Source organism: Patiria miniata, unplaced genomic scaffold (genome assembly GCF_015706575.1).
Source record: "Patiria miniata isolate m_02_andy unplaced genomic scaffold, ASM1570657v1 HiC_scaffold_4, whole genome shotgun sequence".
Taxonomy (NCBI): Eukaryota; Metazoa; Echinodermata; class Asteroidea; order Valvatida; family Asterinidae; genus Patiria; species Patiria miniata.
This window is the reverse complement of record NW_024037071.1, coordinates 5230497-5245688: the sequence shown is the minus strand read 5'-3', so window position 1 is coordinate 5245688 and position 15192 is coordinate 5230497. Positions and strand designations below refer to the sequence as shown.

General features: G+C 41.9%; 1 protein-coding gene across 1 annotated transcript; it reads left to right on the top strand.

Annotated features, from left to right (window-relative positions):
* Positions 1-88: 88 nt before the first annotated feature.
* Positions 89-11103, top strand: LOC119740031 (putative cytochrome P450 120). The gene is made up of 10 exons (XM_038215224.1): positions 89-232; positions 1289-1600; positions 5710-5908; positions 6159-6295; positions 7123-7196; positions 7347-7544; positions 8205-8315; positions 9158-9285; positions 9767-9851; positions 10829-11103. Exons 2-10 carry the CDS (start codon positions 1411-1413, stop codon positions 10997-10999), a joined length of 1293 nt encoding a protein of 430 aa, XP_038071152.1. The 5' UTR covers positions 89-232; positions 1289-1410; the 3' UTR covers positions 11000-11103.
* Positions 11104-15192: the final 4089 nt, after the last annotated feature.

The window sequence follows — 15192 nt, the reverse complement described above, 5'->3', positions numbered from 1 at the left end:
TTATTTATACCGTCAGAGGGGATAGTATTTTGGTACGCGCCCATATATTAACATAATAATTCATCCTTTTTTTCGCTATCTAGTCAATTGAGGGCGCTGTTTTGCAACCGGCAAATATTTTTTTAACCTAATTCACTCAATGTCTTTTTTATGTCAACAAATTTATCCGATTTGTAATTGTTTAGGGAGGGGGAATTCTACAGTCGTCTATAGAATAAACATGGACCGTTAGGTAAATATGTTTTTTTTTATTTCCGGGTGGTGTTATATTAAAGTTTAGACCCGTGAACGTGGCGTTGTATACAACAAGCAAGCCACGTTCACGGGTCTAATTAAAGTTATACCCTTAATAAGAATGGCTGTTTTACGCGTGGCTACCCGACGTCGTAGCTCCGGAAATGTGCAGTGCAGTTCCGCCCGGCCCCGGCCGGCCCCATAACAACTACCTCCATAATTAAGGGCCACTTGGAACATGCCTACCCGAAAATGTAGAACTAACTAGAACTTTATCAAATTTTGATTTTTACATTAGACTATTTATTGTTGTAATGTAGTTTTTGAAGCACACTCACCTTCTTTATAGTGATAGAAAGGAAGTACATGTACCGCTTTTCTCAGACATGTCAGAGGTTTATTTTTTGTTAGTCCCTGAGTAACTGGGTCGCTAGAACTCCTTTTTTGACATTTGGGATGTTACTGTTCAGTAACATCCCAAATGTCAAAAAAGGAGTTCTAGCGACCCAGTTAGTGGGACTAATTTTTTGTGTCATTTCGGAAAGAATGTTGCAACCTGATGCTACTTTTTTCATCATATATCATCGCATGGAAATTCTACCTCCATGATCATCTCAATGAAGCCAAGGCCAGTTGCAAAAATGATGATAAGACATGAATCTGGGACTGAGAAACATTTCAAATTTTGTTAGGAAATACTTACTAAGAACTATTTTGTTGACTCTCCATAGGCATAGACTTTGTAGACAACCGCTGAAGTAGCGTCAGGTTGCAACATTCTTTCTGTAATTTCCATGTTCGTTTGCACTCATTTGTATGCGCGGGCTGTATCGTCAGTCACGTGGTAACTTGGACACACACAAAAACCGCGAATGCAGTGGCTGTGCACGGAGCCAACAAGCTCCGCCACTCGCATGGTCTTTTTTCGTGTCTGGGTTACCACGTGCACCTTGACTCAAGTCTACGTGACTGACGATGTTAGATGATCATATCTATATGACCCATAAATTTTGTTTTAAAATATATGTATCTGTACTTTTCTCTGATGTTCCAGGAACAGCAAGTCACATCTCATCTACCTCTGTCCAATCTTGCCCCTTGACGTTTCCCCTTCCTTCACTCCCTATCCCCTCCTCTGCCCCCCCCCCCCTTCTGCCACACCACACCCGTGACCCCATGGCTACCCCTAAGGGTAGTGCAGGCTACACCATCATTGGGGACAAGTCGGCCGAGTTCTACAAGAATCCTATAGCATTTGCCAATTGGCGTATGGAGGAGTATGGGTCACGGGTGTTTCTGTCGCGTCTGCTCAACAAACCCACTGTTTTCATTGGTTCCATCAACGGGGTGAAGGAGCTAACTGGAGGTATGTTAATCTTAAAATTAATGTGGCCTGACGTTGCGAACTTAGCAAGTTCTTCTTCAGAGGCTAAAACAGAAATGACAGAGATACATACATTAACATGGGGGTGCACACAAACATGCAGGGCTGAAAGAAGAAACACAAAAGGAGGATTAGGAGGGAAAGGTGTGGAAAGATGCAGGGGAGGGTGGATGAGAGAACAAAGAAACAAAGGGAGATGGCAAACCACAAGGGGTCTGGTGTAAACAGGGGAGGGACCAGAAAGGGGAAGGATCAAAGGTCACAGGGAGTGGGAACGGACAAAAGAGTGTGAGAGTGAAGGGATGATGCGGGGGGGGGGGGGGGGGGCAGTATAGAGGTGGAAAGGGATGAAAGATGGCGGGAGATGTGTTAACACAAACAAGGAAGACCAGATGGATTATCTGTAACAGAGGACAATGGAGGAAGAAAAGGATTAATCATTTCCAAGTTGGATGTTGAGACCATGTGGTTGAATAGTTCGAAGACGATTCATCCACACCTTCTCTCTGCTGAGGCGAACTGACTCTTTGCGATGGCCAAGAGATTCAATGCCCTGCAAAATCATATCAGAAATGGAGTGGTTAGGCAGGTTGAAGTGATGACCAACAGGGGTGTCTAGTTTCTTGGTGTTGACCGTTGACCGATGGGCATAGAAACGCTTCTTGAGCGTATTCTTAGTCTCACCTACATACTGCACTCCACAGACCCTGCAAGAAATGAGATATATGACATTAGAGGTGTTACAAGTGATGTTACCAATGGTTCTGTGGGTAGTGACAGAAGAGTGGCCAGAAAAGGAGTCAGACTCCTGGATATGAATCTGGCAGACAACACATCTGGAACTGCACTTGAAAGTACCATGCTGGGTGGGAGGGGATGCATCTAAGGATGGGACTTCAGCTCGAACAATCAAGTCCCGTAGATTTCGAGGACGCCTGTAAGCCAATGTGGGGCCGTTGGGGATGGCGCGGGCAAGGCGATCTGAAGTATGGAGGATATGATGATTGTCATTAGTGATTTTGCGGAGGGGAGGGAGATTGGGGTGAAACGTGGTAACCAAGGGAATCATGGGTTTGGCCATGGCATCAGGGGCCTTTCCCGTGAGAGCTTGATTTCTGGGGATAGATTTAGCTCTGGCAATGGCACGATGAACTTGGCGAGAGCTGTGACCCCTGGCCACCAAGTTGTTCTTCAGTATCTGTGTATGGCGGGAGAAATCGGAATCATTAGAACAAATTCAGCCATAGAGACATACGTTCAAGTTATCAATTCCCAAGTCACTAACCCGGACAACTTCCCCCACAGGACTCATGATAATCTCCCCAGAGAGGAGCGCCTGGCTCTCAACTCCTTGCGCTCTCGCACCGACATCATCATCAAGCCAGCAGATAAAGGTTCAGCTGTGGTCATCATGGATCGTCAGCAGTACATTGATGAGGCCCACCGCCAGTTGGATAATCGCACTAACTATACCCGCCTTGACTCTGACCCCACAGGCACTTTCTGTCAAGATATACAACAGGTACTTGACGATATGCGATCACGTGACCAGTTGTCGAAGAAAGCTCACAAATTTCTTTCTCCCTGTGATTGTAGGACTGCCAGATTTTACCTGCTACCCAAGATTCACAAGGCTGGCAACCCCGGTAGACCCATCATCTCCGGTAATGGCTCACCCACGGAACGCATCTCCCTGTTCATTGACAGTTTTCTCAAACCCCTTGTCCCACAGATTTCGTCATACATTCACGACACCCCAGACTTCCTACGCAAGCTTGAAGGAATCAAGGACCAGATTCCCAGCACAGCCATCATTGGGACTTTCGACGTCTCATCTCTGTACACTAACATCCCACATGAGGAGGGAGTTCGTGCTTGCTCCTTGGCTCTGGCCAAGGCAGGACACACGACTCCTCCCATCAGTGATGTTGGCACCCTCATGAGACTTATACTAACGAAGAACAATTTTTCCTTCCTTGGTGAACACTATCTACAGGTACACGGCACTGCAATGGGCACTCGCATGGCCCCGTCGATGGCTTGCCTCTTCATGGGTGACCTCGAAGAACACATTCTTGCCTCGGCCCCATGTCGCCCTTGGATCTGGTGGAGATATATTGATGATGTTTTCTTCATCTGGACCAGTGATGAGGACAGTCTCTTGACCTTCACTAACCACATCAATTCCTTCCACAGAACCATCAAATTCACATCGGAGTTCTCGGCTCACCAAACCCACTTTCTGGATGTCACCGTCCGCAAGCAAGGCAACTCACTAACCACTGACCTGTATTCCAAACCCACAGACACCCACCAGTACCTCCACTCCTCCAGCTGTCACCCCAGGCACTGCAAAACTGGCATAGCGTTTAGCCAGGCACTTAGACTCAGAAGAATTTGTTCTAATGATTCCGATTTCTCCCGCCATACACAGATACTGAAGAACAACTTGGTGGCCAGGGGTCACAGCTCTCGCCAAGTTCATCGTGCCATTGCCAGAGCTAAATCTATCCCCAGAAATCAAGCTCTCACGGGAAAGGCCCCTGATGCCATGGCCAAACCCATGATTCCCTTGGTTACCACGTTTCACCCCAATCTCCCTCCCCTCCGCAAAATCACTAATGACAATCATCATATCCTCCATACTTCAGATCGCCTTGCCCGCGCCATCCCCAACGGCCCCACATTGGCTTACAGGCGTCCTCGAAATCTACGGGACTTGATTGTTCGAGCTGAAGTCCCATCCTTAGATGCATCCCCTCCCACCCAGCATGGTACTTTCAAGTGCAGTTCCAGATGTGTTGTCTGCCAGATTCATATCCAGGAGTCTGACTCCTTTTCTGGCCACTCTTCTGTCACTACCCACAGAACCATTGGTAACATCACTTGTAACACCTCTAATGTCATATATCTCATTTCTTGCAGGGTCTGTGGAGTGCAGTATGTAGGTGAGACTAAGAATACGCTCAAGAAGCGTTTCTATGCCCATCGGTCAACGGTCAACACCAAGAAACTAGACACCCCTGTTGGTCATCACTTCAACCTGCCTAACCACTCCATTTCTGATATGATTTTGCAGGGCATTGAATCTCTTGGCCATCGCAAAGAGTCAGTTCGCCTCAGCAGAGAGAAGGTGTGGATGAATCGTCTTCGAACTATTCAACCACATGGTCTCAACATCCAACTTGGAAATGATTAATCCTTTTCTTCCTCCATTGTCCTCTGTTACAGATAATCCATCTGGTCTTCCTTGTTTGTGTTAACACATCTCCCGCCATCTTTCATCCCTTTCCACCTCTATACTGCCCCCCCCCCCCCGCATCATCCCTTCACTCTCACACTCTTTTGTCCGTTCCCACTCCCTGTGACCTTTGATCCTTCCCCTTTCTGGTCCCTCCCCTGTTTACACCAGACCCCTTGTGGTTTGCCATCTCCCTTTGTTTCTTTGTTCTCTCATCCACCCTCCCCTGCATCTTTCCACACCTTTCCCTCCTAATCCTCCTTTTGTGTTTCTTCTTTCAGCCCTGCATGTTTGTGTGCACCCCCATGTTAATGTATGTATCTCTGTCATTTCTGTTTTAGCCTCTGAAGAAGAACTTGCTAAGTTCGCAACGTCAGGCCACATTAATTTTAAGATTTATATATTTCAGGTCCATCCAGTCAGTAAGCAGTTTGCAGCAGTCTTACTTTTTTTCATTTTTTTTCATGGAGGTATGTTGGAAGATATGACATCCGTTCTTTGGTGAAGTATTAACCATTCTTGTGTTGTCATTCATCCAGTGGTACTTGTGTTTGACTTGTGACTTTACTGAAGTTATTGACGAAATGTTTTGATTACAAGGAAGTGGCTCACTGTCTCCCAAACCAGACTGAAGTTTTTAGAATTTGATTTCCGTATTGACTTTTGCTAGAGCACTTGAAATTGATTGGAAAACAACAAAACCAGAAAAATACTATTGTAGTCGTAGACAAAAAGAGTTGTCAAAAGCTGAGAAGTCAATGGCTTTTCTGGCGATTTCAGATTTTCCAAATCATGACTCAAACGTATTTATTAAATGAATGTATAATTTATGAAAACCCTTCCGTCACAGAGAAAAATGCCCACTTTGACATGGGTTACAGAGCCTTCCTGCAGCCGATATTCGGAGATAACATCATGTTTGACGTCCCCACGGAGGCAGCAAGGCTGCACAGGGTGATTCACCTGATGTATGGTGCTCAGACGATACCAAGCATTCACAATCTCATCCAGAAACTCACTAAGAAACACTTCACCTCGCTTCACAAAAGGTTAGAAAACTCAGTAACTCATTCCTGAGACTCATAGTTTGGAATATCGGTTATTGGCCTTTTTCAAGAAATTAATTTTTTGTTCTTTTGAAAGTACGGTTAAATTAAAAGGAAGCATGCATTTTGAATTTTTTTTATTCCGGCAAACTTGAATTCTGGATCCTGATTGGTCAAACCATTGCAACAACATTGTGTTTTTTTTCCAAACAGCAGTCTATATTGCATGGAATGTTCATTTTCTTTTCTGCAGCCAATGTGTGAGTGTGTACAATGTCTTCAAGAGGTTTGCCACCGAGTTGTCGTTGGCGCTTTTCTTGGGCCTAGATGCAGACGAGCACCCAGAGATAACAGAAAGTATCATTGCACTCACCACTACACACTGGCATGGTAAGTGATTGCACTGAGGCCCACAAAAATAGTTAGGTAGGGAATTGTTGGTTTTTTTTTGGGGGGGGGGGGCGCATTTTATTGGGTGTTGATCATATGTAGGTGTCCGCGTGCAGTCAAAGGTAAAAGGCAGTAATTGATAGGTTTTTAATTTTTCTCACTCCCCCCCCCCCAAAAAAAAAAATAGGGTAGGGGCTGTCAAAATAGGGTAGGCAGGGTAAACGAAAGTAGAACTATTATCTTTTTTTGGCCTGACCACTATGCACTTGTGTGGCGAAACTCACTACACACTGGTGTGGTCAGGGGTGTGAAATCTCAGCTTTATAGCTGATTTCAGTTTTTTTGGGGGGGGATTACAGCTTTTTTCCCCTCACTTTCTATGTACAAAAGTATAGGAGATTTCCAAAGTTCTGCTATTTTACACCTTTTTCAGCTGTTTTCAGCTGTTTTTATCAGTGGTCACTCACACCCCTGTGTGGTGAAACTCACCACACACTGGTGTGGTGAAACTCACCACACATTTGCATGGTGAAACTCACCACACATTGGCGTGATGAGCAGAAGTATCATTGCACTCACCACTACGCACTCGCATGGTAGACAATTTCACTGACCACTGTGTAATGGCATGGATTTATAAGCACATTAACAAGCTCCGTATTTATTTTGTAAAGTTTTAGACAATGAATGGAACGGATTGCTTGGCACAGTAACATGTAACAAATACACATAGGAGTGTCATAATGACAAAACCATGCAGTTTTGTCACATGTGGAATTGTCTTTTTGAAAGAATGTAGACTTATTATATTTTGGTTTTTGTATCAGGAATTATCTCCATACCACTGAGTCTGAGAGTCTCCATGTTTACATCGACATTCAGCAGAGCCTTGGAGGCAAAGGTAGGTTGCAGTCTAGTCTATCAAAATTCAAATCACAAGTCAAATCGGGAGTGAATATCTTATTTCCTTGTGGTTTAGCCAAGTTAAAAATCCCTAGGTATTTTAAGGTTGACTTCTTGGTTGAAAATCATATCGTTTGTACACATGCAGGGAAAACTATTAGAGATTATCCATGAGAGGTTGGCGCACATTCAGGATGGCTCGCTGTTGGAGCAGATGACCCAGGCAGGTTTCCAGACAACGGCAGAAATGGAGCAACACACGCTACTCTTCACGTCGGCTCTCGTACCCAAAGCTCTGGCTTCTATGATGACGTCATTTGTATTGGCCACAGGAGGCCCAGACAAAGTAAGTCAATGCTGAGATTTGTAGTCTGTCACTAGTTAATCACAACTTAATCACAAGTCAATCACACGTCAGTCATAAACGAATCCCATGTCAATCACAAGTCAAATCATAAGTCAATCACAAGTCCATCACAAGTCAAAACACACGTCAAAACGTAAGTCGATCACAAGTCAATCACAAGCCAATCACAAGTCATTCATAAGTATCGTAATTCAAACACAAGTCAATCCAAGACAATAACAGGGCAATCACAAGTCAAATCATGAGTCCATCACAAGTCCATCACAAGTCCATCACAAGTCAAATCACAAGTCCAGTCACGAGTAACAGGGGATGATTATTGACGTAGGAATGCCTTTGTTGCGGTTCATTTGAATAACTTTGGAGTTGACTTGGGACTGGATAACTTGTGAGTGACTTTTGGCGGACTTGTGATTGTCTAGTAATTGACTGGTGATGACTTGTGAACAAGGTTTTTTTTGCCTTGTGATTGACTTTTTTAATGACTCGACTATGACTCTGTTAATGCAGTCCAGTAACGACGATGAACATTGTGTTCTTAATAAATGTCAAAACTGTTGTATTTCTAAAGCCTAAAGTAGGTTTTTAAAATTGTTTTCTGTGATGTCCCTAATTTCCATCTCTGTATTCACCATGCAGAAAGCCTTGAGGAGACAAGCAAGTAGCGAGAGTGAATGTCTAAGACATATTCTACTTGAGGTCGAGAGACTTTGGCCACCATTCCTGGGAGGTAGAAGGATTGCAAATAGGGTAAGATAATCATATGAGGGATCTGAATGGGTTAAAATTGGTTTTGTTGGATTGGGTTAGATTAGGGCGGGTAGGGTATGATGGGTTCAGCGGGGAGGGTTGGGGTGGGGTGGGGTGGGGTGGGTTTGGATAAGGGTGGTATGGGTTGGGTACGGGTGGTGGGTTAGTTGAGTTAGGGTTGGCAGGGTTAGGGTGGGTTAGGGTTAGGATGGTGTTGAGTAAGGGTGGGGTGGGTTGGGGTTGGGTAGAGTTAGGGTGAGTTGGGTTACGGTTGGCAGGGTTGGGGTGACGTAGGTTGGGTTTGCGTGGGTTGGGCTCGGGTGGGTTTGGTTAGGGTTGGGGTGGGTTGGGTTAGGATAAGTTGGGTTAGGGTTGGCAGGGTTAGGGTGATGTGGGTTGTGTTTGCGTGGGTTAGGTTAGGTTGGGTTGGGCTAGGGTTGGCAGGGTCAAAGTGACGTAGGATGGGTTTGCGTGGGTTGGGTTTAGGTGGGTTGGGTTCGGGTGGGTTTGGTTAGGGTTGGGGTGGGTTGGGTTAGGATGGGTTTTGTTTTGGTTAGGGTGGGTTGGGTAAGGGTTGATCAAAGATTAATCTGAGTGGATGGAGAGGGTTGTGAATTTTGTTTGGTTTACATGGACTTCATGGGTGGAAAGAAATAGTCTCTAATCAACTCTGTTGGTTGAGGTGCCATTTCTGATTTCTCTTGTGTCTGTCTTAATGTTCTAGGGTTCCAGCAGAATCTCATGATCTCCCAGCGTGCAATATTTCTCAGTGTGCAATATTTCTCAGTGTGCAATATTTCTCAGTGTGCAATAATTCTCATTGTATGGTATTTCTCTTGCAGGAATGTGTAATTGACGGCTACAAGATACCCAAGGATCATGCCGTTGTGTACATCACTCATGCAGCTCACAGAGATCCGACTGTCTTCTCGCATCCAGAGACGTTCAGACCAGAACGCTGGTCAGAAAGGTATTAAATCATAGAAAGACGTACCACACAGACAGATAGTCAGTATAACTGACAGACAGATATGGGGATCCTGTCATTCAGGAACCCCACTGAACCAACAAGTATTTGGAGTGATCCTAGTTGACCTAAATGGATTTTGGTTTCAGAAAAGGCGAAGTTGATGTATTAATTTTCTATTTACTAGACTGTGGAGTCATGCCTAACAATTGTTGTGGTAGGTAGCTTTGGTCAACTTGTACCTGTTCTCTCCCCTAACTGTTTAAAAATGTAAATTTAATTAACACTAGTCTGAAATTACTATAAGACAACCAAAGTCCACAATTCATATGGTGATACTTACATTTACAAAATGGTCTTCCCGTCAATTTCAAGTAGAGCAGAATTTGAAACCAAAAACCAACTTAAGAGGGGAACTATTGTTGTATTCTTCAATTGTTGGAAGATGAATGTGAACCTTTTGTCTTGTATTATTTTGTCGCAGGGGATCAGATGCGAGTTTGCTCTTCACGTATGGCGGTGGGGCGCGTTCCTGCGTCGGTACTGCACTGATGAAGACAAGCATTGAGGTAAGTGATGTCACTTTGCTCTTGTTGAGAAAAAAGTAGAAATGGCGTATAAGTGTTGTTCCACACCCCACTGGGGTTAAAGAAAGTGTTGTCCTTTTTAAAGGTATTTTTTTGTACTTTCAAGGTTTTGAGTATTATATTTGTGGGCTGTTTACAAAAATAAAAGTATGACTTGTACTTTGGTAGCCATCAAGTGGATGAGAGAATGGATCTTTGAAATGCCAAATCTTTAACCCTCCTGCTATCTGAACAGTCACAGACAGTCAAAAGAAATCAATCCTCTTCCCCTGCCATGCCTTTTACACAGGCTAGTCACTAACAGTCAGATCATATTTCAAGTAAGCACTGTGACTAGTCAAAATCAGGCAACAGACAAAAACAGGCAACTGGTAGGCACAGCTGGCTTATCAATCACCTATAGTCAAACCACAGCTGTATCAAGTTACATAAATAGTCACAGCCAGTCAATCCTGCTTTATGTAGGCTGGGAGCTCTTACATGTCACTATTAAAAACAGTCACTTGATTGATTTTGACTGAAAGGAAAACTTTGCAAAGAATGCATGTTTGTACAGGAGGGTTACTGAATTAAAATTGTGTGAATTCGGGCGATTCACAATGCAGTGCGCCACCAAGATTTTGCCTCAGAGAGTTCCTTTTTCCCAGTGCATTGTGGGAGATGGTTGACAAATTCGCAGCGCGGGACATTTGAAATTGTTCATTTTTCCAGTCAGTAGTTTCGTTAGTGTATGATTGGAGTATCTGTTTGCCCTTTTCTTTTCTTTCTACCAAAATGGTGGTTTTTTTGTAAGGCGGCAGAATGCTGTGCCCCAATCTGTAACAAAATAGCTTAAGTTGTCGACTGACACAAATGGGCCACGTTTTGTTGACCGTAAACTTGAAAAATGGACTCTCCGTGGCAAACTTGTGGTGGCGCACTGCATTGTGAATGGCCCGAATCGATGTGAATGTTCACAGACCGTCTGCAAATATCTCGTGGATCATTACGACTGGAGTGTCCCGGCTGGTCAAGATTTGTCCTACAAGTGGCTCCCTGTGTCTAGACCCAAGGAGAAACCGGTAGCCTGCTTCAAAACAAGACATCCATCAGGGGAACCAATGACGGCCAACTCAGTGAATCATTCCTGAAGCTAGGAATCATGTACGAGACAAATTATGGGCTCTGTGCACAAGTACCCCCTCAACGGTAAGAAAGGGAGAGTTGGGGAGACCACTGGGAGGGACATTGGAACGCATCGATGACGACGCCTGACGCTTGCTTTATGGTATGGCTTTGTGCACATTCAGAATATAATTAATCTGAATAAGGCCGTGTCCGAAACGGGCTTCCAGAGCTACGGCTACGTCTATTGTCAGCGCGTCCCCGCGTATTTTCAATGGGCGCGGACCTAGACCTAGCTCTAGACAGTTGATTCGGATGCAGCCTTAAAATTATCTATACGCACTCGAACAATTAAGCACACGCAGTGTGTCCCGTCCACTGGTCCCTCGAAAGTGATCAAACAGCGCCCTCTCTTGTTCACGCACAGAGCTGATGGTTGCAGACCAGTAGATAGACTCCCATAGACCTCAATGATAATTACGCGCACTTCCCAAAATTATTAAAAATACTCACAACTCTCCAAGGTGTTTGAGACATGCAACAAATTAAAGCTTATTTCATCATCTTTCAGTTTCTGTTCAATTTTTGGGGAGTTAACCAAGGACTTTTGAAAGAAAATTCAATCCAAAGATGATCACCCCTAAAAGTAGTTCTGAAGCCCATCGCCATTTTGAAAAAGGATGCCTACGCTCCATTGCAAAATAAAGCCTTTTTAGGGCCTAATTTCATCAAATTTTCACAGAAATACGAGCTCGTAGTCCTTTGCTCGGCTTCCACCCTTCTTTTTTACAAATCCTCAAGTTCTCTGCCCTCAAAAATGCTCTTATACCGGAGAATTTGAGGGCTTGCAAATCGTGATTTGGCCAGCGTAGGCAATAAGCCTTTTCTGAGTTCGTAACCTGTTGCGCATTCGTAACCTGTGACAACGCGCATTGTTTGTCTCAAATGGCCTTTGACATCATCGCGCCACTGACTTTACAAAAAGGCTGTTTGTGCATTGTGGGTACTGTCAAAGGGCATTTGAGACAAACAATGTGCGTTGTCACAGGTTACGAATGCGCGCAGTTGGAACTCCGAAAAGGTTTATTTTGGGCCTATTTACTGGTCTGCACCCTCAATGTCAAGTTGATGTTAAATGCCTTGAGATTCGGAGTTTATGAGTGGATGACTTGTGATTGAATTGACTACAACTCTAGTCAAAAACAAATGCACAAAGTTCGCAAACAAAAGGAAGTATTGTCCAGAGATGTACATAAAATACCATAATGTGTCTTTCATATCCAAATAGAAATATAATGTTTTTGTAAGAACACCAAAACAGTGTGACAACCCAGGTACTTAATGTCGGTATTTTTTTGTATTAGGTATTGAATGTATATTTGTGAAAATGTACCGGTATTGATGTAAAAATTTCGTTGGAAAATTTTAATATTAAAGTTTCGTATTATGATGTACATGTACGATAACCAAAGTGTGTGTCATGTTTTTGAACCATTCCATGAATTCAGTGCAAGTAGCAATATATGAAAAGTCTGTACATGTGATATTGAGTATCGTAGCCACAAAACTACATTATGAGTCTATATATATGTATGAGTAATGTTCATGTACATTAATGCTGTAATGATCATTGGCAATGCACAAAGTGTTTCATTGGTTTAACAACTCAGTTTTTATTTGAAATTGTTTAAACATTATACGAAGAGTTTAACCAAGTCGCGCATTTGAATACATGCAATACCTTCGAATAAAAACAGGTCATTTTCATTGTAAATAAACTTACATTGGTAATGTTGGACTACTTTGCATTTTATGTTTGGGGCTGCAGTAGCTTATTTTGTGACACCTTTCAGATTAGCAGCATGTGGACTAATATTGGACTCTGTCATATTGACATAGAAATTAATAGTAACCTTTCAGAGTCTGTTGATTAAGCATGATGAAGCTTACGAGGTCGTCATGACCTCTTTGTTCAGCGTTGTGGCTAAATCCCTTTCAGATTATTACATGTAGGTTCACGGCCTTGTATTTTAGCAGGATACTTTACCTCAAGTAGTTCTAACTTCCAACAAGTTGAAATCTCAGGCTGAAGTTGGATGTACCTTGTATTTCCTCGATAAACACATACGCACACACACTCTTTATAGCATAGGTGAGGTGTAATATTTATATGTATTTTATTTTTTTATGTTATCTTAGTATCTTTATATATTTATTTCTGTTTACATTGCTATTTTAGAGTACTATCAAAGAGTTTGTTAAAAATGTTTAGACATAAGGGCTGTTGTAAACTCAAAGCCACGTCTCATATCATTGAGCGCTTACACACATGTAGGAATTCATTATCTGTATAAATATGAGAAACTTCAGATTTATTTGTTGAAGTTTCACTATTGGAAGTTTACTGTGACTGTAGCAAGAGAACTGTTGAAATTAAGAAGACAACAGGACACTGTACTCTTTTCTGTGGAGTCCTGCAGGCAATGATTTATCTAAGCCTCATAGAGTGGGTACTATCATAATTTTCCCAACTGCAATTTTGAGCGAACTAATTTGAAATCATGTTTTAGGGTTCGCTTCGGGCAGGGAAGTGACAATAATGTTTAGAACAGACAGATTCTCAGGGATAGTTATGTCTTTTCAAGCTATGAAAGTTGTTCTTCATGTACTTATTTTAAATGTCCTTAACTTGGATTCTTTGAACTAATGATTTATATTTTTCCATGTTTTTCTCCATCATAATTGAAAAGATTGACATTCTCTCCAAGTTTAAATCACTCAGTACGATTATCAATCATCTTAATAGTTTCAACAAATAATCTTGAACCACTCTTGAAAAGTTTTACCAATGGTAATAGAGGCGTGTATCTGTATCTAATGTTCTACGGTGCGAATTCCAGTTCTAGAATTCCTATCACTTTAAATAGTTGGAGTATTTTTGAGTAGATTAACTGATTAAATTTATCAACATAATTAGCATCATTGCGTATTTATTAGTCAAAATAGAACATGATGGACAACATGAATACATCAATCGAGATTGTGCCTTTTTTTCAAAGGTCTTATTAAAAGTTGTGAAAATTATTATTTTTTGTCATAATAAGTCGAAGCTTGTTTGGAGAAAGGCAATTTTTGGCCAAATTTGATGGAAAATGTAAGGTTAACCCCTTGCAGTTTTTTTCTTCAATTTTGGCCGAAAAATGAAATTTCTTGAAAGTAGGAGGAAAGATGCCTAAAGATCCCTGAAAGACATTGCAACTGGAGTTACATGTATGTACAGATTCAGCATTTGACAGAAAACTTGTGATGAAAATGTGGGGCAAAAATGGTGAAAATTATTAATTTTTGTTTAATAAGTCAATGATTTTCGCCCCAATCTTGAATATGTTTATTGTTTGAATGTTGATTGATGCTCTCTTGCATCCAGAGACTTATCTGCGTTGTTTGGGAAAAAGTCAATTTTTGGCAATTATTTGATAAAAAATGTAAGGCTAACTAACCCCTTGAATATTTTTACAATTTTGGCTGAAAAATGAAATTTCTTGAAAGTAGCAGGGAAGATGCCTGAAGGTTCTTAGAAGACATTCCAACTGAAATTATGGACAGCTCGGCTTTTAAAAGAATATTGTGACGAACATTTGGGCCAAAAGTTGTGAAAATTGTTCATTTTTGTCTCAAAAAGTCAATTTTCACCAAAATCTTCAATATGTTTATTGTTTGCAGGTCAATTGATCAGTGCTCCTCTTGCATGCAAAGGCATTTCTGACTTGTTTGGACAAAAGTCAATTTTTGGCCAAATTTGATCAAAAATCAAGAAATCAAGAATGTAAGGGGTTAACCTTGCATTTTTATCAACATTGGACAAAATTGGACTTTTTGATAAAAATGCAAGGCTTTAATACTTCCCCCTTACATTTTTTGCAAATGCAAGGTTAACCCCTTAAATTCTTTATTTACAAAAAAAGGTCAAATTTTGCCCAATTTTGATGAAAATGTAAGGCTTACCCCTTATATTCTTAATTTCGAAAAAAAGTCAAATTTTGCCCATTTTTGATGAAAATGCAAGGCTAACCCGTTATATTTTTGATTTTCAAAAATAGTCAAATTTTGCCGAATTTTGATGAAAATGCAAGGCTAACCCCTTATATTCTTTATTTCCAAAAATAGTCAATTTTTGCCCATTTTTGATGAAAATGCAAGGCTAACCCTTTATATTCTT

Coding starts and splice junctions, on each gene's coding strand:
- LOC119740031 (XM_038215224.1), top strand. CDS start 1,411: ATGGCTACCCCTAAGGGTAGTGCAGGCTACACCATCATTGGGGACAAG. Junction 7,197..7,346: donor GCAGAGCCTTGGAGGCAAAG/GTAGGTTGCAGT, acceptor GTACACATGCAG/GGAAAACTATTAGAGATTAT. Junction 8,316..9,157: donor GTAGAAGGATTGCAAATAGG/GTAAGATAATCA, acceptor TTTCTCTTGCAG/GAATGTGTAATTGACGGCTA.